The sequence below is a fragment of the Pteropus medius genome, unplaced genomic scaffold, assembly GCF_902729225.1.
Source record: "Pteropus medius unplaced genomic scaffold, Ma_sr-lr_union100, whole genome shotgun sequence".
Classification (NCBI taxonomy): Eukaryota; Metazoa; Chordata; class Mammalia; order Chiroptera; family Pteropodidae; genus Pteropus; species Pteropus medius.
In genome coordinates this window covers 1,041,518-1,068,290 of record NW_024349802.1, presented here as the reverse complement: position 1 = coordinate 1,068,290, position 26,773 = coordinate 1,041,518, and the positions used below count along the sequence as shown (strand labels likewise).

The 26,773-nt window shown below is 52.2% G+C and overlaps 1 protein-coding gene across 1 annotated transcript in view; it reads right to left on the bottom strand.

The window, feature by feature from the left end:
* Nucleotides 1-8,139, bottom strand: part of TCERG1L (transcription elongation regulator 1 like) — a 115,077-nt gene extending 106,938 nt beyond the window's left edge. The window contains exons 1-3 of the mRNA XM_039835982.1: nucleotides 7,891-8,139; nucleotides 5,745-5,891; nucleotides 4,782-4,962 (exon numbers count right to left, since the gene is read on the bottom strand). Coding sequence (XP_039691916.1) covers nucleotides 4,782-4,962; nucleotides 5,745-5,891; nucleotides 7,891-8,139 — 577 coding nt within the window. The remainder of the gene's footprint in view (nucleotides 1-4,781; nucleotides 4,963-5,744; nucleotides 5,892-7,890) is intronic.
* Nucleotides 8,140-26,773: the final 18,634 nt, after the last annotated feature.

The following is a 26,773-nucleotide window of genomic DNA, read 5'->3' as shown; positions in this document are numbered from 1 at the left end:
TGAACGCGGGGGTCATTCCATCTATCTGTGTCGCCTTCACTTTCTTTCGTCAAAGTCTTGTAGTTTTCATGTACAGATCTTTTACTTCCTTGGTTAGATGTATTCTTAAGTATTTTATTGCTGTGAATGGGTTTGTTTTCTTTTCTTCTTATTCAGATATTTCATCGTTAATATATAGAAAGTCAACTGGTTTCTGAATGCTGATACTATATCCTGCGACTTCGTTGAATTTGTTGATTGGTTCCAAGTTTTCTGGTGGAGTCTCTAAAATGTTCTATACATGAGATCATATCATCTGCAAATAAAGTTAATTTTACTTCTTCCTTCCTGGTTTGATGCTGTTATTTGTTTCCTGCCTGATTGCTCTAGCTAGGACTTCCAATACCGTACTGAATAAGAGAGGAGAAAATGGGCTTCCTCATGTCCTTCCTGATCTTATAAGAAAAGCTGTCAGCCTTTCCCCATTGAGTATGGTTTCAGCTGTGAGCTCGTCCTGTATGCTCTTTATGATGTCGAGGTATGTATGTTTCTTCTATACTCCAAGGCCCATTCCTTGGAAAGTGTCATGGTTCGGGCGGAGTCCTATAAGCTCTCACTGGCCTTTGCTTGAATATTCTTGGGTGACTAAGAATCTTTGTGGGGTTACCAGAGGAAAGATTTCTGTTAGGGCATGATGCCAGCCTATGGAGATATCCACTGCACTTGGCTCATCTGTAGACGTGCACGTAAAGGCTGGTTTTAGTTTTTTTCTCAAAGCAAAAACTAAAATTAACATGGTGAATCCTGGGGCCAGGTCCGACAAGCCCCACAGCGGCCGGCCTCACTCCCATTGTTACAAAGATGGCTGAGATGAGGGCCCTCTGATACCTCTAAATTGATCTTTGGGGGCGCACAGTTAGAAAAGGCAGGCTATAAAATTAGGAAAACATATTTAATCGGTCTCTCAAAGCTTCAAAAAGAGGATTTATATAAATGGATCGGCCAATGATGTTGTTTAGGTATCAACCCAATTCTCTGAGGTATTAAAAAGGCTGTCCTTATTTTAAAAGCGGGGAGGTCATTCAGAACTTGACTTGTCAGGGACAGAAGTAAATTGAAAATGCCTCCAGGGCAAAATTTATATTCATCTGTTCTTTCATAAACTATCAATATTTTTCATGGTTAAAGGGCCTGTCTGTGTCTGCCTGTGTCTGCCTGTGTCTGCCTGTGTCTGCCTATATGTGAATGTTGTAAAGGTGAGATAATGTTCTATTTCCAGATGGCATTGTTAGAATTAATTTCAAGGCAAGTGCTTGTAAAGATTGTGTATTCTAAAACTCTCAGAAATATAGAAACTCATTCAAATGCTTTTCAAGTTCACATTATCTAAGATTAATCCTTAGTAAAGAAAAGCTAGTTTAAGTTTGTTGGTTGAAGAACAGACATGTCTTTTGAATTATTGATAATAAGTATAATATTTATATTTTACCTGGGTTTATAAAAATAAGCTCATGTTAATAATTGACTTTGGTATCTGTGAAATATGCCTCTAAAGGTTATAAAAATATCTCACTAAATTTGCCAAGTTAAAGAATGCTAGTTGTTTACTTTCTAGTTTTCATTAGAAATTGAGATTTGAAGGGTTAAAATCTCAAGATATGTAGGAATAACTTCCCCGTGCTCTAGACCAGCGGTCCCCAACCTTTTTGGCACCAGGGACCGGTGCTCCTATGAGAATCTAATGCCTGATGATCTGAGGCGGAGCTGAGGTGGTGATGTCAGCGCTGGGGAGCGGTAGTGAATACGGATGCAGTGAATAAGGATGAAGCTTTGCTCGCTCACCCACCGCTCACCTGCTGTGCGGCCCGGTTCCTAACAGGCCACGAACCGGTACCAGTCCATGGCCCGGGGGTGGGGGACCCCTGCTCTAGAAGGGTCCTTGGATTACCTCAAAAGTTTTGTTTTTATATTACATCGCATGGGAAGCATTTAAAAATAAGTGATAACAAATGTCCAGACTAGATCGTGTGGTTAACCATGGTTGTAAATTAAATACACAGCTGGGGCTGTGGAAAACTCAAGATGGCTTCGGTCCTTCCCTGCTCCCCGACAAACTCTGTTTTCCTAGTGCATTTAAGCCAGACTTAGATGAAGGAACTTTCAAGCTGACAATATTGAAAGGAGACACCTCACACTATCGCCAAGGTTTGATAAAGTCACTTCGAGAAAATGCCACATAGGGAAGCACTTCCCTTCACAGGGAGCTCCCAGAAGACGAAGACTTTAAAGATTACTGACTGCTGCCTGGAGACTCTGCTGATTAGAAAGGACATCCAATAAAGGACACTCTCCAACTCGTCGGAAGAGGCCTTTTCAGACACTCAACCACGAATGGGCATCTACCCTTGTCTCTGACACTCGTCTCTGCCTTCAACGGGCGTCAAAGGCTCCTCAGGACGAGAAGCTGCCACCTCGGAGGCGGACAGCTACCCCGAGACACCGACAAGATCGAGCGCCTGCGCCCCGGTGTTTAACACGGAGGCCGATTGCTGGACTGCCTTTCCCTGTCCGCTAACGGTATCAGTTGTGATTGTTATTCTTGTCCTGGGCCTTTTTCTATATAGTCCAACTGGCTATGATCACTGAACGTGTGACCGGTCGCCGTTACTTCTCTTTTCACGGTTTATGTAAATGTTACTTTGGACACCAAATACAGAAATATGAGACAAGAAGCAAAGCTTGAGAACGGCAGTGCGGGACAGGAATGACCCGGAGCGTCTCCTCACGGTGAAGGCTGTGGGGCCCGACTGCCTTCCGTTTACCCGCCCGCCCCTTTGGGGGAAGACGCGGCCTCCGTTCATGTCCCGTGGTTACGGTACTGCCCCATCCCCCGTGGTCCACTGTTCCAACACATCGACGTCAACACCGAGACCGCCTAGAAATGGGCCTTCCCAGCGCTGTGAGACCGCGCCGTCCACCCGAAGAGCTGGTCCTCGGTCCTCCTATAGAAAGGAACCTCCCATGGTGATCCGCTCACAAATTCCTCACTGGGCAGGCCGCCGTGGGTGGTCGCACCCCAGGCCTGTGACGTCTCTAGTGAAAGATTTCTAGGCCAGCCCTGCCCATTGTCCTTGTGCAGCCAGAAGTCACACCCCTCGAGGGCAGTTATCACCACCCTCAAGAAAGCGCATCATCTCGAAGGTCCTGTAATCCACCGATCCGCCCCGCCTTGCCTTCCCCCCACCATGTCGCCTTCCTTGTGTTCTCTCCTTAATCAAACACATAAAAGAAGCTGCAAAACTGTCTTTCTCTGGAGCATTTGAGAGCTCACTCCCCAGGCTACATCATCAGTTTGGCTCAAATAAACTCTTATTAAAAATTCTCTACAGGTTTCGACATTTCTTATGTCGACAGCTTCTTCAACTAAATAAATATTTAGTATATTCATAGTATGAGTTTTCTAACAAGAGGATTAAAGTATACATATGATATTCGAGGATGAGCCGAGAGGTATAGAGTTCACTCAAAGATTTTGTTGGAAGAGTTCAACAGATTTCACTTTTTTAAAACTAAATTTGCTAATTATTTTGGCAACAGTAATTGCCAGTGCATCAGGAAACTTACATATACCGAAAGAGCCATTTAACGCCAAGGAATTCTCCTATAATACGTGGTATCTAGTCATCTTTTATCATCATCAAATGAAATAGAAACATAATCATCTCAGTGTAAAATGTTTATAAACGTATGTACGGCTGATGCTCATTCAGATTTTAATAACTCAGTAATGCCTGATTACAAGGACAGAAGGCACATTTCAGTCAAGAATCATCAAGGCCCGTGAAAAACACAAATAGTTGAGTTGTTCTTTCTGACTTATTACCAAGCAAGATCCACAGCAAACTGGGACACGTGAGGTCAGCAGACAGAAGCGAGCAGGTAGACCTCCCCGACCAGCAACGGCCGACCTGCAGGAGCACGTCCTGGCGTTAAGGTTTAGAGACACATATTGAGATGAGCTCGGTAGGTAGGAAATTACAGGAAGATAATGTAATTCTGAAGTCATAAAATATTCCATAATGGAAGGTGTTGCAAGATAATTTTGGCACGGGCAACATTTGCTTTTACGATATGATCATATGTTAAGGTGATTTTAAAAATCAATTTAAAAATTCATAAGATGATTTTATTCTCCTGTTACTGCATAGGTTTATTATACGATCTCTCATCCAGAGATTATTTCATGGGAGTCTGTTCCAGGACGAATGTTCTTTCAGGTCACTAGACTCCAAAGATAGAACAAAATTCATCTTCCAAACAATGTATTTTTATAGACCATCCTAACATCGCCTCCAACGTGAAGGCAAAATTCACAAAAATATCACATGTGCCCGTGTCCTGCAGGCCAAGGAGCTTTGCTGCATGCGCCTCACATGCACAAGAGGCTTTTTAAATGAGTTGCCTGATCAATTAGCACCCCTATTAAGAGCTCCCAGAAGAAGATCTGCTCCAATCCTAAAAATAAAGCACCAAAAATACGATTCTGGACAAATCCCTTCAGCCATCTCTCCATCTTGAAACAGATTCCATGTCCCAATAACACTATGAATAAGCTGCCCGAAACCTAATTTCTTTATAAAAAGGAGTCATGCTCATAAAAAGAAATTATATTTTACTGAAGGAATTTAAAAGAATTATTTCATTAAAATGACAAATACACTTTCGTACTCTAAACGATTTAACTTGTGGCTAAAGAAACAAGGAGAAAAAAAGCAGATTGTCGCCAGCATTTGGGGACTGACCTGCTATGGGCTGAAGCGCTGGCACCACCGTGGGAAGAGGCCCAGAGGCGGGAGCTGGCCTGGACACAGCCACGGCCACTTGATTCGCCAATAAATGAGGCTTTTCATACCCATGGAACAATGTCGATTCCTCAGGATATATCCACGTTGAGTCCAGAGCAAAGGAATTATTTAAAAAGATCTGTCCAAAAAAAGCAGATGAGACATTTAAGACCATCCATGCACATGATAAAAGCTGAAGACCGCTGTGAAATATTTATCTTGTCTTAACATTAATCAAATATTGGCCCGCCTATCAGTGGGGCACTCTATAAAAGCACCATTCTATAGCTTAAGGCTCCACAGGGCTCCAGAACCAATCGCCATCTCCATAAAGTTGTCTGGGCTGGTCTTCAACTATTGACTTGGTTAATTCAGCCCAGCAGCCAATTTACAGATTAAAAAATCGCCCTAATGATAGAAATAGTGTGGTACAGACAAGCTACATTTTTGTTTGTTTGTTTGTTTTTTGTTTTCAAGTGAACAAAGTATAGTCGGTAAATTTGAATTCAAAAGCCAAGAAAAACCATTAGGAAGATGAAACACTTAAAATAATAATAGCAAGAAAAACTCGCTTTTAAATTTTGTACTTGAATTATATCATGTTTAAGGCTGTGCTTCGATCTATCGTTACAGGTTTAAAAACTAAAGATGTTAAAAAGTAGATTCTGATTCACAATGGAAAACTTTATACTGTTCTATGGAACCCAAATATTTTAAGCTAAAACAAAATGACGCCCCTCCCCCCACCTGCTTGTGTTTTGCACACACTGATCTCAAGCTGGAAGGATTTCTCTTTAGATCTTGGTGATTAATCTACCGCAATTAGAAAAGAAAAAACACACTGTTCCCTGTTGTTACAGCAATGCCCGGCATCGTAATAACCGAAGCCCATTTATCCCACTAAACGACTTGCGTTTTTACCTTGCAGTTAGGCATCCTTTTGTCTATCCAGCTTTTCCCAGCAGGAGGCGAAAGAGCAGCCGGGCAGACGTGTGGGAAAATGGGCACCCACTCCACGGGGGCGGAGGGGGACAGTCCTAGTGGTGGAGAATGGCCACCGAACAGCCACTGAAACCCAAGAAGAGAGAAGGGGACACTCGTTACCCTGTGCCACTCAGCTCTTCTTTGTACCAAAAGGCGTTGGGATGACCGCTGAAAAGGGGCGGGGAATTAAAATGTGTGTATTTGCTGATGAGAAAAATTCCCTCTTTTCTGAGTCGAGAAAAACCATACATTTTCACAAATTTTAAAAACGTATAAAAGTCTCCATATCAGAATCGTCACAATGCATTACCCACACTGCATTCTTCCCTACTGAGAAAGGACTCCCAGGCACAAACCACAAGCACCTGGTAGGAGGTGGGTTTCTGCCCTGAGGCACCGAGGGTCACAGTGCACAGGTGACGTGCTGGGTGTGCGCTCTGTGACTCCTGAGCTCTGTCCACAAGCAAGCAGAGGGCTGTGTGTCCTTTCAACGGAACACTGCGCATTAATGCTACTGATCACTTAAAAAAAAAAATAATAATATTTTCAGAATAAAACTAGCGAAGGGGTTAAGATCCAAAGTTTCCCAAGGTGCACAAATGCAAACAGATTCTGAGGCAAAGAAAACGTTCCCTGAGCTCATCCCATGACTGAGGGGCCGAGGCACAGAAGGAAAGAGCCAGCGCGGGAGGGGCAGACCACGGAGGAGGAGGAAGTCCCCCAACTGAAATGACGGGAGTTTCTGCAGTGGACAACTAGTGAAACCAAAGCCCAGGGGCATGGATTGCTTCAACGTCTCTGTCCTTTAAAAATCATAAAAACAATTCTACTTCCTGTTGTGTGAAAATGTTCTTCTCATTCTAAATATTGGCATTTAACAGGAAACAGATAGCAAAAAAATATTTAAAAGGGTAATCATAAGGTTTTTAGATTTTTTCTTTTAAAATTTACACGGAAAAAAAATGCAGCGTTCCATACAGCGGGAGGGGGGCTTGGGGATGCATTGACATTATGTACCTCTAGTGGCAGCACCCGGATATAACAGCCCCTCCGAAATATCGGAAACTACCAGCATTTATTCAGTAAAACCCAGGGCGAACTGCATCACACATCCAAACAGGTCCTCAGGACTGCATAGGCGCCGCTAGGGCCAAAGAGCAATTCAGGAGTTCAAGAACGGCTTTTAGGAAAGCTCACAGGATAATACCGAGGGGGAAATTAATTAAACGGCGTATTCTCACATACTACTCATTTGAATATGCTAATTAAGACAGTCCTTGGAATAAAATACACGTTATCCCCTGATTTAAATGCATCTGCATAGTTAGATAGCAAACAATGGGGCTCGCCGAAACCAGGCTGCCTGGCTCCGTTGCACCACTAATGAAAGATACAGTCACTTTCCATTTTTAATTCCAGCTTTTAAACGCCAAACTATTCTCAAGTGCAGTGTGGCAGCAGCTAATTAGGGGGCTCGCGTCGCGGGGCTGGGGTATCACCAGTAACGTTTCTCAGGGTTAAAGGCGGGGTTTCGCTCACGGGTTCCATTGGTTTGAATTCTCTCAAGCACAGTCCTGAGTCTATTTCCACTCAGATCAGAATCAGATCAGAATCAGAAATAGCTATTGATTCCCAGCTTGCTTTTCAAGTCTGGCAGAGACTGTAAAAGTATTAACTTCTCTGCGATAAGTCGGCCACGGTGCGCGGCTGCAGCGCGGGGCTCCGGCGCGGCGGGGACTTCAGCACCACGCTGTGGACAGCGACCCCGGCCCGGGCCAAAGTTGCGGCCAGGGCGTCCGGAGTCCGGCCCTGGGGCGCGGGTCTCCGCCAAGAGACCGGGAAGAGATCCCGCAAGCCCTGCCTGGGGCAGACCGGGACGTGGACGCGGGAACTTTGTTGCCGCTGCCTGGCTGCCAGGCTGCGCCCGCATGGTCTGGAGAGCCAGGACCGCCGGGGGCGGGGGGGCGGGCGCAGAGCGCCAGCCCCGGCCAGGGCCGCCGGGGGCGAACGGGGGCCGCGCCCAGGGGCAGGGGGAGCCGGGAGACCCCGATCGGGGACAGGGACGGGGACGGGGACACGTTACCTGCCCGCTGAGCAGCGGGTGGCGGTGCACGGCGCCGGCGTGGTCTGGCGCAGAGGGCATCGGAGGCAGCGGCAGCAGCGGCTCGCCGGGGGCTCGCCAGCCGGGCAGCCCCGGGAGCAGCGGGGCGGCGGGGGCGGGGGCCGCGGCGAGCAGCACGGGCGGGGGCGCGACCCCGGCGCCCAGCCGGAGCAGCCCGGTGGAGCCGGGGACCATCCAAACCCAGGGCGGCGGCGGCGGGTCCGCATTCATCGGCCAGAGGAGAGGCTGCCGCCGCCGGGGCTGCTGCCGCCGCCGCTGGAGCCCGGCGCCCACCAGCATCCTACATCCCCGCGCGGCCGGCGGCGGGGCGGGGGCGGGCGCCGGAGGTGCGGGCGGGCGGCGGCGCGGGCGCCGGAGCGAACTCTCTTGGATCCGCGGCGCGGCCGCTCGCTCCGCCCCTGCCCTGCGCGGGGGCCCCTCCCCCGCCGCCGCCCTCCCCTCCGAGCGCAGCCTCCGCGCCGACACCGCCCCCCGGACCCGGTCCGCTTGCACCCCGACCTCCGCCGGGTCCTCGCCGGCCCGAGCCCCCTCCCCGGCCGCCCGCGCGCTCTGCGCGCTCGCGCCTCTGGACCGCTGGGCAGGCGGGGGCGGGCGGGGCCGCAGCGCGCGGAGGGCGCGCCTGGCCGGGGCTCCACCGATCGCGCGCGGGGGCTCCGGGGCTGCCGCTGGAGGCCGCCGGCCCTCGCGGACGGTGCGCACGGCGCGGCGGGCACGCACGGCCGGCCCGGAAGCCGGAATCCACGCGCATCGGCGAGCGGAGGCCAAGGCGGCGGCGCCCGAGCCGGGCACGTCCCGCCGCCGGGCGGGGCCGGGGGCGCCCACGGGACCGCAGAGGACCGCTCTCCCGCCGCCTTTACTCGGGTCAAGGGCGCAAGGCCCCGAGGGATGCTGGCCGCAGCCCCCGACGCTAGGCGGCACTGGTCGTCACTGCGGACGGGCAGCTTTCTCTCGGGGACATCTGCCATACGCGTCCCTAATCCCCCGGCGAGCCCTCTGCCCGACGACCCCTGCCCCACGCCCAGGCAGGTCACCTCCGGGCCTTTGTACAGGACGTCCCGGTGGTCGCGGGCTCTGGTCGCGCGGTTCCCGCCGGCACAGGGCTGAGCTCTTCTTGGCCTCTGCGGCGCACCCACCCGAGCGGCCCGGGGCCAAGGACGGGCCCTTCTTCCCAGCACCTGGCCCTGGCCAGAGCACGGCCCGCGCGCTAAGAGCGGCCCCGAACCGGCTCCGGGCGGCTCACGCGCGGTCACCGCCAGGCGGCGCGCGTTCAGCCACTCCGGCGACCTTTCCCCTGCCACAGACAGGGTCCCCGGGACGCGTGGCCTCCTCCTTGTGACCCCCTGCACGCAACAGCCGCTCTGAGACGGAGCCCAGCCGTGCGCGATTCATGCCGAGACGTCCCTGTGCTAATAAAGTCCTCAGGTCGCTAAGTGGAGAAGCCCAGCCGCAGCGACAGGCAGCGCAAGCCCAGTGCCGCCTGGAGCATCCCGTGAAGGGGCTTCCCTCTGCCTAAAGCAGAAGGGCACACGAGGCATGCATTCCGGCGCTTGTGAGAAAAGCCCGCCTGGGTCTGGGCTGGAGAGCAGGCACCTACCCACCTGCACCCCCAGACACACCTGGGACTCTCCAAGCACATGCTCTCCTCACCTCTGAACTGGTCCACACCACCTCCTGAGGTGACCTAAAGCAGCAGAGTGCTTTCAGTTTGCTTCTAAGGTTCGTTCCTCATAATCCCCCTCTGGTGAATTTCCTCCAGGCCTGGCACGCTTTCTTTCAGATCTGGGCATACGTTAATTTGCATAGCTGGCATCTCCATATTTTCCTCCATGCAAACCATTTTTCAATTAACAAGTTTATCTTTCTCTTTGATGCAGAAGTACTGACAAGATTTTGGTTTTTTGGTTTTTGTTTTGTTTTTTTTTTCTCATCTAAAATCAGAAAGCCCTGCAGATTTGAAGCCTGTTACTATTCAGCTTAAGCCTTTAATTTATGTGCATAATTTGTAAGTGCACACAAATGTCATATAAGTATCTTGATCTTGGTGGCTATAGCCAGCCTAAAGCATCGGGGTAGGCGTCTTCAGGCAGGCTGATGGGGACCCCTTACAGCGTCCTTTTTGAATAAGAGTTATTCGTCTCTTCTCTCTCATCTGGAGGCCTGGCCCGGGGACCACCAGTGGCAGAGCGGGCTTGCATGCTGCACGCACTGACCCTCCAGTGCTGGAAGCCTCCATCTGCGGGTGCTTCAGCCGGCACTGGGGAGGATCTCACCCCGTTCCCACACGGCGCTGTCCTTGGAGTGGTTCTGCTGAAATCAGCTCTGTCGACCCGTGGTCCTCGCTCCCTCCCTGGGCCTCCCAGTGCCCCGAGCGCGCGATGCCATGGGCAACTGCTCGTCTCTGAACGACAGCTGGAAATGCCGGTGACTTCACGCGAAGACCCCAAAGCAGCCCAGACCCGTTTGCCGTCTCCTGCCGCCGGCTTACCATGCTCCCTCAGGACTGTGCTGTGAACCCCTTTCCCGTACTCTGCCGTGTACTACACTCTGGGGACACGGCGAGGAAGAAACAGACGCAGGGCAGTTTCCACTAATTACCTCCCTGACATGACAGGGCGCCAGGACGTGGGCTCAGCCCCTGCTTCTGGCTCTTTTCAGCCGATTCGTCTCAGGGTTTCCCCCCAGGAGCCAGCCTGCACCCCCATGAATGGAGACACTCTCATTCCAAAGGGATTTCAGAGCACCTGCTTAGGGCAAGAAGCCCTGAGCTCCCAGGGGGCCAGAATGGGGGCCACCTACTCGTGAGCAGAGGCTCCAGGCCAGGGGGCGCTGTGCTGCTGGCAGGCAGGTCTGCTGACCTGGCAGGGCCTACGGCTGGCATCCCATAAGCTCAGGCCCTTTATCTGCTTGGAAAAGCCAGTGAGAAATTTTCTTTATAAAGAGTTTTACATACGATCCAGTCTTAAGTTCTCCTAACCAATAGAAACAACCTTAAGTCTGTCCATATTATTCATGCAAAATTAGCAGAAATTTCCAACTACGATGAGACAGAATAGCTCCTAAGCGAGACCAGAACTATCTGTATATGCTAATGAGTCTACTCGCTTATTAGCTTTCGGAAAAAATGTTGGGTATTAGAGACCAGTGAAATAAGACTTTGCAGCTTATAGGGGGTTTTTTTCAAGTAATTTTACTCTGTTTTTCTAAGTTAAATGTAAGAATCGAGAGAGAGAGAGAGAGAGGGAGGCTTTTTTCCCAGGCCTGCAGAGGTAAAGTGAACCCCAGGGGAATGGGAGGGAGGGCACGGAGGACCGAGACGCCTCCTCAGCTGCGTCCTGCCCCGCCCGCCCTCCGCACTGGGACGTCTCTCCACGCAAATGCTGCCACCAGGTCCTTTCGTCCTGAAACTCAGCAACTGTGAGACCGCGAGGCCCTGGCTGGAAGCCACAGGGGGCCACTGCAGCGGGGACTGGCACGTTCAGGAGGATCTGGCAGCTGGTTCCTGACGCGGAAGCGGGGGCAGGGTGAGGAGGAGACAGTGATCCCCATGGTCCTGTCTGACTTCGGCATGCATGTGGCCGAGCATCCCTTCCCCACGCGAGGCTCTTTGGGGATAAGCAGAGAAGAGAGGTTGGCTTGAGACACGATGACTTTGAAGGTTCAGGGGACACCTGGGAAGATCCATCTATGTCGCAGTTGGAAACTTCAGTCCGGAGTCCAGGCACAGTCTTGGATGGGAATACAGAGCTGGAATTAGCTCAGGAATTGAAGGTGACACCTGTTTCTAGCCACCGAGATGCAAGTGTGGATGGCGGTGGCCACGGAAACGCCCTGGACGGGCAGGAGTGCGCTCGCGGGACGAAGCGCTCGCTGGACGAAGCGCTCGCTGGATGAAGCGTGTCGTTGTCGTTTCGTCACATGTGTGTTACTGTAGCACATCTGTGAAGTGCAAGAAGCGTAATGAGTCGGGCAGTCAAGGAAGAGGAAAGCGAACCTTCTGCGACCGCGCTCTACGTCATTTTTTTCTACTCATCTTTCTCTCTCTATAAAATAATAGATATTGTATGTTATATAAAGACTCTTATAATAGTGCATTTTATAATAGTTTTAATTCACCTTGTACTTCATATTATTTTAAATCTTATTTTTCACTCACTGTCATAGCGTGAGTGTTTTCCCACGTCATTAAAGATTCTGAGAGGACCACTTTCATCAATATCGGGATAATACCTCACTGGGGGCGCTTCGGGCTACGTCAGTCTGCCCCAATGTCAATTCAGTAGCCAACTATGGGACAACGGGAGGGTCCCACTCGACAGCACGTCACACATTCTCTAGTTATGAAAATCTATATCTATCCCTCGTCCATCCGCCCACCCACCTACCCATCCCCCCATTCCTCCATCGTTTATCTAACTCATGCATAAACTGTCCCCAACGCTGGAGTGCACAGAGGCTGCGTGGGGTGGGGTGAGGCCGCTGCAGGCAGCGGCTGGTGGCCGGGCCCCAGGTCCTCGCCACTGTCTCCAGGATTCCTAGTGGGGACAGAACCCCGTGCCGGGTGGGGTACTGGGAGGCCCGTCACTGAGCCCCCGCGGGTGCAAAGACAGATCTGCTGAGTGACCCCGACCTGTCCTACGAGGGCTTTGCAGGTGGTACGTGGCCCAGGATGAGGAAGGGCCGGGGTCCAGCCCGTCCGTCTGCCAAGCCCCAACGAGGCACAGAGTGTGTCTACCTGGAGGGGCCTCCCCGAGACCCACACAGAGGCAGCCTGGGTGCAGGTCCCGAGAATGACAGCAGTGACACTGATGTCCCCCGTGAAGCCTAGAGGCCAGACTGGGCAGGCCGGAATGGCGGGTGGCAACACCGAGCGTGGGATCCGGAAGAGCAGAGGGCTGTCAGGCGCCCCGGGCCAGAGCAGAGGGCTGCAGCGGGGCTGGCCACGCGTCCACCGCGGGTCCACCCCACCCGCTGCATTTCTTCTGCTCCTTAGAGCCAGGGATTCTCAAGACAGTGGGGAGGCCGGTCCCCAGGGAGACAGGCCTGCCACCCTGTTAGGGGTCTCCACGCCCCCTCCCCGCTCCCCGCCCCTTCCCGTGCCCTTTCCCTGTCCTGAGACTGCAGGCAGCTCCAGCTGCAGGGGGAGGGGATGGGAGCTTTAATCTTATCGGAATATGATTTACGGGGCACTTAGGACTGGGAGGGACGAGACAGACACACACGGTACGGTGCGCTCTCCGAAGCTGTGCGATTTATCTGCCTGTTCTCGGCACACGCATCTGGTGGCGGGATTTGTGGGGTGTGGGGACGTGGAATCCTTTGCCCTTTCTCTGCAAAGCGCAACCAAACGCCCAGAAAGCCAGCATGATGCGTGCTAAGGAGCCTCCCGTCAGCCAGAAACGCCTGAACTCCCTGACACAACGCTCACACACGTGCAGTTTAATTTTACTCCATCGGGGTATGCTGATCTGCGGACGACGCCACTGCCTTACTCAGCCTGTCCCATGCGAAGTGCTCTGTCCCCAGTTTCCTAACTGGATCAGAGAGGGGTGGGCACCCCGACCCCTGCCGCGGTGGGGAGGCACATTCGGCCATCACTCGGCTTCATTGCACGTGGCCCTGCCGTGTGCCAATCGATGTGTAAGAGGCCATGGCCGGAACGCGTTACAGCCAACCCGCTAACGAGCAGCAACGCAGGAGGAGCGCGGCCTGGCCAGGGAGCCAGGCGGAGCATCGCTGCGGGTCCCCCCACCTCACTGTCACTCCGCGGTCCGGTCCTCCGGGAAGGCCTGCCGGGCGGCCTCGGGGGTGCTGAGGTGCTCCAGCCAGCACCCAGCCCGCCCTTCTCTCCAGAGGCTCATCAGCCTCCTCCGTAGCCCCGCACTTTGCAGAATCCCGTTAGCTCAGTCGGCACCCGCGGGGAAGTGTGGGGTCCGGGCCCCCGGCACGGTGCAGGGCAGCTTCCCAGGGACAGGGGGCTGCAGGGGTTCTGAACACTCCTGCCTGCGCCCCCAACCCTCCACCCCAGCCCACCAGAACCACAGGCCACCAGGGCGCCTCCCTCGATGACAGCACCTAAGCGGACTTGTGTGCAGCTGTCAGTGTCTGCGTCCAGCCCACAGTGTGACCACAAGCCGGAGCTCAGAGCCCCAGGGACAAGGATGAAGCAGCGTCCCCTGCAGGCCCAGCGACCGGCTGCAGTGCCGAGGCCAACTGCGCGTGCGCATCCGCGGTGCCCGGCATCGGCGTCGGTCCTCGGGCCGGTGCGTGGCCGCCTCATCCCTTCTCCTTGGACGGCCTGGGCCGGCAGCCGTTAGCCACGAACCTTCCATTTCACCCAGCAGCTCGGGGTCCTGAGAGGCAAGGACTCAGCAGCCTTAGTCCTTTAAATCCAAATCCTCCACTTGTGATTGTAAATTTTTTTTGATAAAAAAAGGAGACAACTAACTGCACCATCGACTGTCTTAATATTTTTCACCTCGATAAAATACTGTTAGGGTCGGAAAAGAAATAGAAGTCGTTAGATGGTCTGGGTTTTCCTTCCCTGGACAGTGGACTTAATAATCCCGCACACTCAGCGGATTCTGCGCCTCACCTTCTCTCTGACTCCCCGGCTCATTAATGAACACATCGCGATGAACTTGCTCTGCGGCGGATCTCTGGGGCACTGACTTCTGACCTTTTTCCATGTTCCAAATTAGACAGGGCGGAAGATTTGATTATTTAAGGCGCTAAATGGTAAAATAGGAGCATGTACATGAAACTGGGGGCCCCCAAGAGTGAGGTGTTCGTGATGACGTTGGTGGAGCCACAGCTTAGCCGTCCCACTGCTGAAAAGCCTGCTCTACTCTGTCACGGCCGCCCCGAGGTCGGTCGGGGTGGACAGGGGTCAGCAAAGGGCAGACCTTTCCCTACCCTTTCCCTGGCCTTCCGCAGGGTCCGGAAGGGGATGGGGGCAGATGCCCCATGGCCCGCCTCCGAGCCCCATCAGGGGTCGTAAGGATTCTGTTCTTCCCAGAATCCACCTGGCCAAGTCCCTGGCACCACCGGACCTCAAGAGCCCACATGTGACGGAGGTGTCATCAAGCCAGCGGTAGTCACACTGTGTATGGCATCCCATGAGCTCAGTCTGGGCCCTGTCTTGGGTGGCTGCGTGAACCCAGACAAGTCCTGCCACCTCCGTAGGCCCCGTTTCCCCAAATGGAACGGGGGGCGGAGTCACGGTGCCTCCGCGGGGCTCCTGTGGGAGCAGGAGGCGGGGCGTGGGGGTGTTGACCACGCCCCGAGGCAGGCTGTCCCCGAAGCGCGAGGGTCCCAGGCTCACTTCGTCTCTGTTCAGCAGCGGCCCCAGCACGGCTCCTTGGCTCCTTCGTCACAGCGGCGACCCCACCGTCCAGAGCAGTGCCACTCAGCGAAAGAAGGCGCATGTGTCCTAGTCCGTTCCAGCTGCCAGACAGGACACCGCGGCTGAGGGGCACGCAGCAAACCGTTATTCTCCCGGGCCTCGCCTCCAAACACACCACGCCAGTGGGCGGGGCTCCGACGCGCGGATTTGGGGGGACACAAACAGTCCGTGACAGCGTGCATTTGCAAAACGTCCTGCACCCACTCCGACACGGACCCAAGTGTGCAGGAGCCCGAGTGCCATGTGCATCAGAAAAGAGGCAGGAATGAATAAAATAAAATAAAATATAAAATAAAATAAAATATAAAATAAAATAAAATAAAATAATAAAATAAAATAAAATAAAATAAAATATAAAATAAAATAATAAAATAAAGTAAAATAATAAAATAAAACAAAACAAAACAAAATAAAGTGGCCCTGGGAGAAGGGAGGGAGCGGAGCGTCCCTGGTCCCCTGGCTCCTTCTGCCATGAGGACAGTCTCGTTCGTGTGACCCGTCAGGCTCGGGCCTTCCGGAACCAAGCCTGGCAGGGCCCCGGGCCCTTCAGGATGCAGCCGAGGCATCGGCCTTGCGGGGGAGAGGGCATCACCTACCGGGCTCTCCAGCCCAGCCACAGACAGTGGGGTGCAGGAGCCACGCAGCCACTGCTGGCCTCTCCAGCGGCCGAGTCTGGGCCAGGATCCTGATTCCCGGACACCCAGCCAAACGTGCTGTGTTTTCTCCCTGCAAGACTGAAATGGACCGCAGGTGGACAGGCTGGTTCGGGGCAGAGAGTGGGTGGCTGCGGGGCCGCCACTCTCGAAAGGTCCCAGCTCTGCTAGAGCCGGCCCAGCCCCAAGCAGGCCATGCCCCCGGGAGCCTGAGTGGGTGCCCTCCTTCCTGCGGGCCTAAACTGATTTTTTAAAAAGGAAAGGAAAGCAAAGCCTGAGAAGCCAAAAATGACAAGAAAACCCCAAATGGACACACAATTAAACAGAAGCCGTCACCTGACAGGACATCCAGTGCCCACGGTGACCAAGCGCCCCTTCTTTCTTGTGCTGCCAAGACACCCACATACAGCTTGGGACGCCAGGAAGACGACAACCTTAAGTGCCACTAGGAAATATGCCCTACAAAAGGAGACAGTCACCAACGCACTTGCTGGCACCTGGGTCCAGGCGGTGGGACGAGCGTGCCTTTCCCAAGAATTTCTAAGCACAGGCTGTCTTCATGGCTCTGGGGGTCAGAATTCACATTACCTGTGTGACAAAAAAACTGTTTGAAGCTGTCCCTGTAGAGAGGTGGCCCCAGGCACCTGGCAGTAAAAATATGAACTCTCTGGAGAAGGACATTATGGAATCCGGTCCCCAGAGGTATGTCGCAGAGGAAGATCAAAGGGACATATCGGAAAGCTCAGGAGAAAAGAAGCCATCCTGACTGAGGTTTGTAGGAAAAAAATATAACAGAAGGATCCAGCCCCCAAAGACAGGAAGTGTTAGAATTACAGCACATGAAATGGAAAACATGCGTGCTTGATAGCATTTAAATATTTTAGTGCACTCTTTGAAAAATATTTTAAAATAACGTACTAAAGTTGCAGCTGAAAAATGATAGATTATAAAACACAACTAGGTGAATTTTAAATTGATTTAGTAAACCCTTTACAAATGAGGAACACTGTGTTTGAGGTTTAAAACTCAATGTGTGAATTAAAAAGCAAAAGGCAAGATGACTTGTTGCCTCCAAGCAAACAGGCTCTGAAGGGCCACACACTGCGACCGCGACAGCATTGCTGTCTCCTTTTCATGCCGAGAGATGTGAAATTGGCCAGGAATGGGGCATGTGGCAGTAAATAACACGAAGAGAAGATCCTTGGACCTGGACAGCGGGAGATGGCGCCTCAAAACTGACAGGCGTCTCCATGTGTGCCAGCCGGAGGATGAGCCATTACGCATGACCCTCTGCTCTGCCCACCCTTCTAAATGTTCATGGATAAATCGTGATATTTCAAATGGACGCATGGATTTTCTAACGCCCTGTTAAATTAGATCACTTCTATAGACAGGGCCCCGTGTAAGGTATTTGCCCGGGGCAAACGCTGGGGCAGGCCTGGGCACACACTCCGGCCCGAGGAAGCTGGGTTAGATACGCCGGCACCAGACTTACTTTAGGGCAAGAAACATTATGAGAGATTAAAAGGGGCGGCACACAATGATATGACAAGAAGACATAACAGTTCTAAGTGTATATGTGCCTGACAACATAACCTTAAAACATAGAAAATAAACGCAGCAAAACTTTTTTAAAAAGCAGAAAGATTAGTAATCATAGTGGGATATTTGAACATGTCTCTCTTAGTAACCAAGAGAACAGCCAGACAAAGACAGAAGTCAGCAAGCGTATAGAAGAGAGATGAACAGGGTAATAACAAAGTTCACCTTTTTTGATAAATATGGAACACAGCACCCTCCATCTGGAGGTACAAAGACAGGAGCAAAATACAGACTTGTGAAAACTCATAAAAACGGAGAGCAATTAGCCCAACAGACTCTCACGAGAGGGAGCTACACCGAGGTTCTAGAGAAAGAAATTCCTTGACCCCAGAGAAGGTCAGAGGTGCCGGCAGGGACAATGGGCAGAGAGGGCAGTCAAGGCAGGGCACAGTGAACGCCCGCGCCAGCCCAACGGCACGATTATCAATGAGCACTTGGCAGACTTAAAAATTAAGTTAGAACTAATGTCCTAGACCAAAATAGCACGTAAATCTGGAAAGAAGTAAAGATACTTATTAAATTTTAACTTTGTTAAATTAAACATGCATGTTAGAATTTCTAGACCGAATATTTTAAAAATTAAAATAGAGTTTGGCAAGTTTAAAAAATCAATATATAAAAGTTATTTGCACTTCCATAACCCAGCAAGCAGAATACGTAACTTAAAATATATGTAATGCGATCAACCTTTGCCTGCTCCCTGCCCGGTCAAATATCTGTGTACAGTTGTGACTACCCCCAATTGCCTACTGTTGACCAGAAGCCTGACCAATAACATAAACAGCCAATTAATCCAATTTCTGTATGTAATATGTATTAAGTACTGTACTCTTATGATAAAGTAAGCCAGAGAAAAGAAAATGTCATCGAGAAAATCATAAGGAAAAGAACATATACTTACAGTGTTAATTGAAAAAAAAAATCATCATATAAATGGACCGACACAGTTCAAACACACATTGCTCAAAGATCAATTATATTTCAACTATAACAAATATGCTCAGCTCCCTAAAAGTAATCCAATAAAAAATGTGTAATTTCTCTTTTTTTCTGACTCGTTTCAAGGGGAGAATAATTTCTTTATGCATAAAGAAACTTTGTTGAAACATCAAAAGAATTTAAAAAGTGTAAAGACCATATATATGGACAAAATGATTCAATATTTTAAAGTGTTTATCCTTCCCAGATTGATGAATAATACTGATTACTGCAATCAAAATAATGGTCAGTTCACATGCAACTGTAAGAAACACTATGGAGAGATCCTGTACCTTCACCCAGTTTCCTCCAGCGACTTGAACAAACCGTGGGGTTTGTCACAAACGAAGGCCGTAAGTCAGTGGAGCACGTGTGAAAAACATATAACAACTGATATTACGGGGAGCAGGTAATCACTATGCTCATATCCTCACACAAACACATCTAAATTACAACTAAACAACAGAACAGTCGCAGTTGGGAGTTGACTGAAGTCTAGCTGAACAAAAGTCCTACAACTGAGAACGCACAGAAGAGGTCACCTTGAGACTGGTAAGAGGGGTGGAGACACAGAACAGGCTGGTCCCACACCCGCCTGTGTCGATTAAAAATTAGGAGGGATGTCTCAGCTACAGAGATCTCCTAGGAGGAGCGAGGGGCGCCGACCCCACCCCAGGGTCCCCAGCCCAGAATTCCAGTGCCAGGGAGACCCCACAACTTCTGGCTGTGAAAACAGCGGGGACAGTGGCTGAGTGAGACTGAGGGTGGCTGGAGACCTAGGTGTCTCCTTAAAGAGGACTTACCGCTGGTGGACTTGCTCACTCTGAGCGCCAGTGCTAGGGCAGCTGCTTGAAAGGCTCCAGAGACACACGGCTTCAGGGCGAAGGCTGGAGGGGCAGGTTGCTCCTAGACAGAAGTGCTGGCAGAAGACATTGTTTCTTTGCTGAGCCCTCCCCCACCCGGCTGCAGACGCAGGTGGGTGCCATACCCGAGACTCCATCAACCTGGCCCCGCCTAGGTGATTTCCCGAGGCCCCGCCCCTTCCTTCATGCGGGCCCACCCAAGCCTCTTCCAGAGGATTTTCCTCACAAACAGCCTGCCGTGGTTCATGCGGTGGTTCATGCTGTGGACTTTCCTAAAATCTCTCGAAGGTCCACAAAACCCAAACCAGTAGCATCTGGCCTCGGCGTGCCCCGTACCTCTTGCTGAGCAGCCCCAAGCCTGGTACTAGCAGCAGCCGGCCTCGGTTTGTGGCTTGGCCTCTCGAAGCATAGCACAGGTGATAGCCATCTACGGTTGCTGGGTGGCTCATGCCAGGTGGCCCTGGGCAGGGCACAGGTGGCAGCCGAACTTGGCCTGTGGCGGGGCCCCTCCCAGGAGTCCCCAGCCTGCACACCAGTGGCCGGCATCGATCTGAGCCAGAGCGTCACCAGGGCCACGTCCAAAGACAACACCCCCAAAAGGCAGACTGAGAAGGCACCGGAGCCCTGCTAAAGGGGATCTTACACCAGCGTGTCGGCCCCTGCACAGCAGCAGCTCCACTGCCGTCGCAGCCAGTTCTCGCAGCCAATCAGCCCGAGGGTCGGTCCTTCCCGCTGACGTGCGAATAGCAACCAAGGCTCGACTATACCAGGAGGGTGCACACGACCAACACAAGGGACGCATCCGGAGCACCCAGCTCAGCTGAGCAGGGAGACTGACACCTCTGGGCTCCGTAGGACACCTACGACATAAGGCCACTCTACTACGACTGGGAGATGTAGCGGCTCTACCTCATACACTGAAACAAATTCAGGGAGGCAGCCAGAATTGGAAGACAAAGACACGTGTCCCAAACGAAAGATGAGAGCTAAGCTCCAGAAAAAGAACTGAGCAACACGGAGACAAGCAATTTACCAGATGCAGAGTTCGAACTACTGGTTAAAAGGCCGCTCAATGATCTCAGTGAGAACGTCAACGGGGATAGGAAACAGAAAAATGGAGATGGAAAATGGAAAACAGACCCAGTCAGAAATGAAGAATACGGTGACGGAAACGAAGAACGCATTAGAGGGGATCGACTGCAGACTAGATGAAGCAGACGGTCCAATCAGGGACTTAGAAGATACGGTAGCAGAAAGCCCCCAATCAGAACAGCAGCAAGAAGAAACAAGCCAAGAAATGAGCACAGTTTAAAGGGTCTCTGGGACAACATCCAGCGGACCAACATTCGCATCACAGGGATGCCAGAAGGAGCAGAGAGAGGGCAAGGAACTGAAAACCTATTTAAAGAAATAATGATGGAAAACTTTCCTAACCCGGTAAAGGAAATAGACACACAAACCTGGGAAACACAGAGAGTCCCAAATGAGAGGAACCCAAAGAGGCCCGCACCAAGACACGTCACAATTAACACGTCAAAGGTTAAAGACGAAGAGAGAATCTTAAAGGCAGTAAGAGAAAAGTAGTTAGTTACCTACAAGGGAGATCCCATAAGACTGCCAGCTGATTTCTCAGCAGAAACTTTGCAGCCAGAAGAGAGTGGCATGAAATATTCAAAGTGATGAAAAGCAAAGACCTACAACCAAGATGACTCTACCCAGCAAAGCTGTCATTTAGAATCGAGGGACAGAGAAAGAGCTTCCCAGACAAGAAAGAGCTGAAGGAGTTCGTCACCAGAAAACAGATGCTGCAGGAAATGTTGGAGGGACTTCTTTAAGAGGAAGAAAAAAGAAAAAAAGACCAAAACTGTGAATAATGAAATGGCAGTAACTACATATCTATCAACGATTATTTTCAATGTAAATGGATTAAATGCTCCAGTTAAAAGTGTGGCCGAATGGATAAGAAAACAAGACCCTTCCATATGCTGCCTCCAAGAGACTCACTGCAGATCAAAGACACACACAGACTGAAAGTCAAGGGACGGAGAAAGGTCTTTCATGAAAATGGAAACGAACAAACAAAGCTGGGGGAGCGATTCTTATACCAGGCAAAACGGTCTTTAAAACAAAGGCTAGAACAAGAGACAAAGAAGGACCCAGTTATCCAACATCTGGGTATTTTTCTGAAGAAACCCAAAGAGACATGTGAATCCATAAGTTCATTGCAGCATTATCTACAATAACCAAGATATGGAGGCCGCTTGGGTGTCCGTCCACGGATGAATGGGTACGAATGTGGTACATATGTCCAATGGAAAATTATGGAGCCATAAAAAAGAATGACATCTTCACATCTGTGCTGACTGGAGTTAGAGAAAGACAGATGTCATATGATTTTACTTACATGCAGAATCTAGAGAACAGAATAAACAAACAAAACAGAAACTAACTCATAGATACAGTGAACGTTTTGATGGTTGACGGATGGGAGGGGTGTTGGGGGCGGTGGGTGAAAAAGGAGATGTGATTAAGAAGCACAAACTGGTGTTTACAAAATAGTTGTGGGGATGTAACGTATAGCGTAAGAAATATAGTCAATAATATTATAATTACTATATATAGTGTCAGACGGGCATTAGATTTATCAGGGTGATCTCTTTGTAAGTAATATAAATGTCTAATCACTATGTTGTACACTTGAAATAAATAAAATATGCCAACTGCAATTAAAATATTTTTTAAATTGTTTTAAAAAACTGAACATCAAAAACAATAATCAGAACATAACATCATCACACGAATCTCCATGTTGTCCTGTTACGGCCACACCCACTTCCATGCACCCCCGCCCCGTCTGTGACTCCTGGCAAACGCTGATCTATTCTCCATTTCCATAATTTTTTTCATTTCGGGAATGTTATGTCAACAGAACCACACAACATTTGTGGATTTGTAACCTTTGTGGATGTCTATTGTCACGCGGCGTGATTCTCTGGAGATTGATCCAGGCCGTTGCCTGTATCAGTAGTTTGTTTGTTTGTTTTCTTGTTAAATGTATTTTTCATATGGATGTATCGCGTTTTGTTTAATCATGTATCTACTGAAAGACATCTGGACTGCTTCGAGTTTGGGGACATTATGAATAAAACATCCATAAACATTCATGCACGGCTTTTCGGATAAACATGCTTGCATTTTCCTGTGATAAACAGCCAGAAATGTGATTTCTGGGTCATATGATAGATTAGATTTTAAACGAACTCTAATTGTTTTCCTGTGCTTGTTTTTAACATTGAGTTTTGCGTGTTCTTTGTGTACTTTCGGTAACGATTCTTCATTGAACGGGGGACTTGCAAACATTTCTCTCAGGGTTCACCACCTCTTTTCATCCCTCTAACGAAGTTTTTCACACAGCAAAAGAATTTAATTTTGGAAAGTTCGTTTTATCGTTTTTTTCCCTTTCGCGGGTCATATTTTTAGTGTCAAGTCCACTCTTTGCCAAGCTCTAGATACCAAGTATTTACTCCTCTGCTTATTTTTTAATTCTTAAAAGTTTCGTGGTTTGTATTCTACATTAAGTCTATGACCCATTTCGAATTAGTGTTTGAATACATTAGACTTAGGTCAAGGTGTGTTTCGGTTTGCTGGGTTTGCCTGCGGGTTCCTACGGCTCCCGCACCATTGGCTGAAATGTTCTCTTTCTTCCCTTGAACTGTTTTTGCATCTGTGTCAAAAATTAGTCAAGAAGGCAAAAACAACCCAAATGCTGGTCAGCTGATGATAGGTAAACAAAATGTGTTATATCCAGGCAACACGACGTTAACCACAAAAAGCAATGAAGCCCCGACACACGCCACAACGTGGATGGCCCCTGGGACCAGCATGCGGGGTGAGACGCGGGACGCCAGAGACCACGTATTATGCGGTTTGTTTTTTATGAAACGTCCAGAAGAGGCAGCTCTACAGAGACAGAAAATAGACGCGTGGTTGCTTAAGGCTGGAGGGAATGTGGGCACAAAGGGGTGATGGCGACGCGTCTGGGAATTCTTTGTCAGGTGAGGAGATATTCTCACATCGCCCGTGTGCCCGTGAACGGGCCGAAGCACCGAAGCAAGTGTCCTGTCAGGGGCGACGTGCCGCGTGCGTCGGTGAAGCTGGCGAAGCTGGGTGGACGCCCCCGGGGCTGGGCCGCGCTCCGCTGCGGTCCTGGCCACCGCTGGCTGTTTGCCGACATCTGCAGCCGCACCCCAGTAGATAACGGTCGCAGCCCTCCACGTCTTGATCATCAAAAACTGTCTCCAGACTTCGCCATCTGTCCCCTAAGCAAGACCTTCCCCCACCCAACACGGAGACTCGATGTCACAGAATAGAAGGAGGACCTCGACGGCCTGTCAGCGGCCCCATCCCGAGAGGCCAAAGCAGAGGCGCCCTGTGGAGAGTCCGGAATAAGGCGCGGAGTGGTCCGCACGCCCACGTGAGCTGGAGGAACGCGGACCACCTTCTGATTCTGAGGACGTCACCTCCCCTCGGAAAGACGCCAGGCCTCCGCGTCCTCCCGGACGCGCCCAGCGGGGCTGGACACTGGTCCCTGAGTCTCCTGGTTGCTGGTTTTAGCCAAGCAGTGGGCGTGGCCGCTCTGTGGCATCAGGCCTGACTGTCCCACAGGGAGGCCGGCGACTGTTTCCAGCCCGCTGTACCCAGGGCGGCTGGGCGGGGTGCTGCCGAGGCCGGGGAGCCAGCACGGGCCCTCCCACCCCCGCCCCGCTGACCAGCGGCTTCCGGTGGTGCGCGGTGACCCGGGAGGGTCGTGGGGCAGCGCTCCTGCCGCAGGAAACAGCCCTGTCCCCGAGGACGTCCGAGAGCAGAGCTCCGTCCAGGGCCCTCAAGGAAGGACGAGAGCAAAGCTGCAGCCGGCCGCCAGGGGGCCACGCCCGCCATTTCATTCGAACCTGACCTTCCGCGGGAAAAAGCACTAAAAAGCCACAGTTAGAGACCGATGCTCGCCCTAGAAGATTCCATTTCGCTATCAAGCGGCAACATCAGCAAGACGCTGTTAATGACGTCGCTCCCGCGGGCTGCCTGGCGGAGCCTGCGAACACAAGACACAGAAGCACCGCGTGTCCCTGGGCCGGACGGGTGGGCGGAGCCGTCGCCGAGCACCCTCCCCACCCGGGGGAGGCGACCCCTAGCGCGCCTGCCGCCGCCCCGAAGCCCCGCACCCTGTGGGAGAGAGAGGGAGGGTCCCTCAGGAACGGGCCACCCTCGTCCGGACTCCAGGGCCGCCGCGGACACGGCTCTTGGAGGATGATGAAGTGCTCGGGGGCTCCCTGGGGAAGCCTGCGGTGCGGCCTGCATCCCCCGGACGTCAGGGGAAGACGCGGCTGCGGAGCCAGCGAGGTCCCCCTCTGCACCCTTCCGGGGGCCCCTCCCTGCACCCCGCGAGTGAGGACAGAACTCACATGACGTTTAGGTGGAGGTGGAGTCTCATTCAGGGGGCTGAGCGCTCGGAAGAGCCGGGTGCCCAGTGCAGGGGAAGCAGGGGTTGGCAGAGTCCCAGGCGCCCCCGCGGGCCCCCTCCATCCTGCGGGAACTGGCTGGATCCGGCCTGCGCCGTCCTTCCCTACGGCGCGCTGTTTCGTCCATGAAAACGCCGCTCTCTCCAGCGTCCGCCTCCAAGTCACTCTGGCTGGCCTGGCACTTCCAGGCAGGGCTCGTCACCGTCTGTTCCATGCTCTCGTGGCCCTGGCACGGGTGGCCTGGAGGCGTCATAATCTCGGCCATTCCTCCCCAGACGGGAAGACCCGCAGTGTCCCCAGGACGAGGCGTGGTGCTCAGAGTGTCGCAGACGTTCTGTGGGTGCGTGACGGACAGAGCGGGGACTGGAGATGGGTAGATAAATGGAAGAATGGGTGAAAACATGAAGGACACTTTTACTGTCTCACAGCACACATAATGCATGCTCGTCAGATGCGCGCCTTCGCCATTCCCAGGTACTAGTACAGACAGACAGACGGAGATGCGACCTCTCCAGAAGAGAGACACCCTCAGCAAAGAGCGAGAAGCAGCTCCGTCCCCCCTTCAAACTGTCCACCCACCGTGTGGCAAACAGGGGGCGGCTCTGTTGCCACAGTGACACCAACGATCCAGACAGGCAGTTTCAAAACCAAATACTGTCCCCCGGCTGCTTGGGGCGTTAGGCGCGAGGGTTCCCAACCCCACTGGGACCCGCCCATCCAGCCACAGGGGCTCACCAAGCCAACCCTGTGCTCCCTGGGGAGATGGGGAGGGAGTCGGGTGTCCTGCCAAGGACGGGCCTCTCCTAGGCGTCCCTTACCGCCAGCCCACACGCTCTGTCATTTCTCGCGGTGCCAGGAAGCGGGCTGGGCGTCCGGGGGCAGCTGGCATGTGGACGGCTGGATGGTATTTGCGGTTCCGGGGGCGGACGGTGGGAGGCGAAGGCACCAAACGCTGCGTGCACCCTGTCACCTCCTCTCCACCCCGGCCAGCGCGTCACCCCTCAGTCACTCTTCGGCTGGCGACTCTGCTTCCTTCTCTTCTCCCCAGGGAAGGTGCCTGGTCCGATGCCTCGTTCACCTGCATTCGTGGTTTTGATCTTGATATTTTTTAAATCGTGGTAAGATACACAAAGCGTAACAGTGACTGTCGCGAATGTTTCGAGCCGCGCGGCTCAGTGTCGGGGACGCTCACGCTGTCGCACAGCCGTGGTCTCCGGAGCCATCGTCACCCTGCAAACCTGGACCTGTCCGCTCATGAAACACCAGCTCCGCCCGGCCCGCCCAGCCCGGGCACCACTGTCCGCTTTCTGTCTCTGCGTGTGGCTGCTCGGGGACCCCATGTAAGTGGAACCAGGCCGTGTTCGTCCCCGTGTGCTGGCTGATCCCGCCGAGCACGGTGTTTCCATCCGTGCCGTAGCCTGTGCCACAGGCTCCTTCCTTCTTCAGGCCGGACGCTATTCTGCCATTTGTATGTGCAATACTTCCGCTCACCCATCGTCCACGCCGGACTCTTGAATCGCTCCCACTTTCTGGCTGGTTGTGGAAGATGCTGCTAAACCCCTGGGCGTACAAATCTCTCTTCAACAGCATTCTGAGTGACATCACGCAGGGCACGTGACACCTGTGACTCGGTCTCCTCTGGGAAATGGAACAGACATCCTAACGTTTACCCTGCAGTGTTGCGGTGACACACGCAAAGCTGGGGCCAGTAGTCCCTCTGAGGAAAGCGGGGTCTCCGTGGTGGCCGAGGTCCCGAGCGCATGACACGCGTCAGAGAGCCCCAGCCCCCGCCACGTCCGCACGCTGTGGGGCGCCTTAGGCTCTGCTACC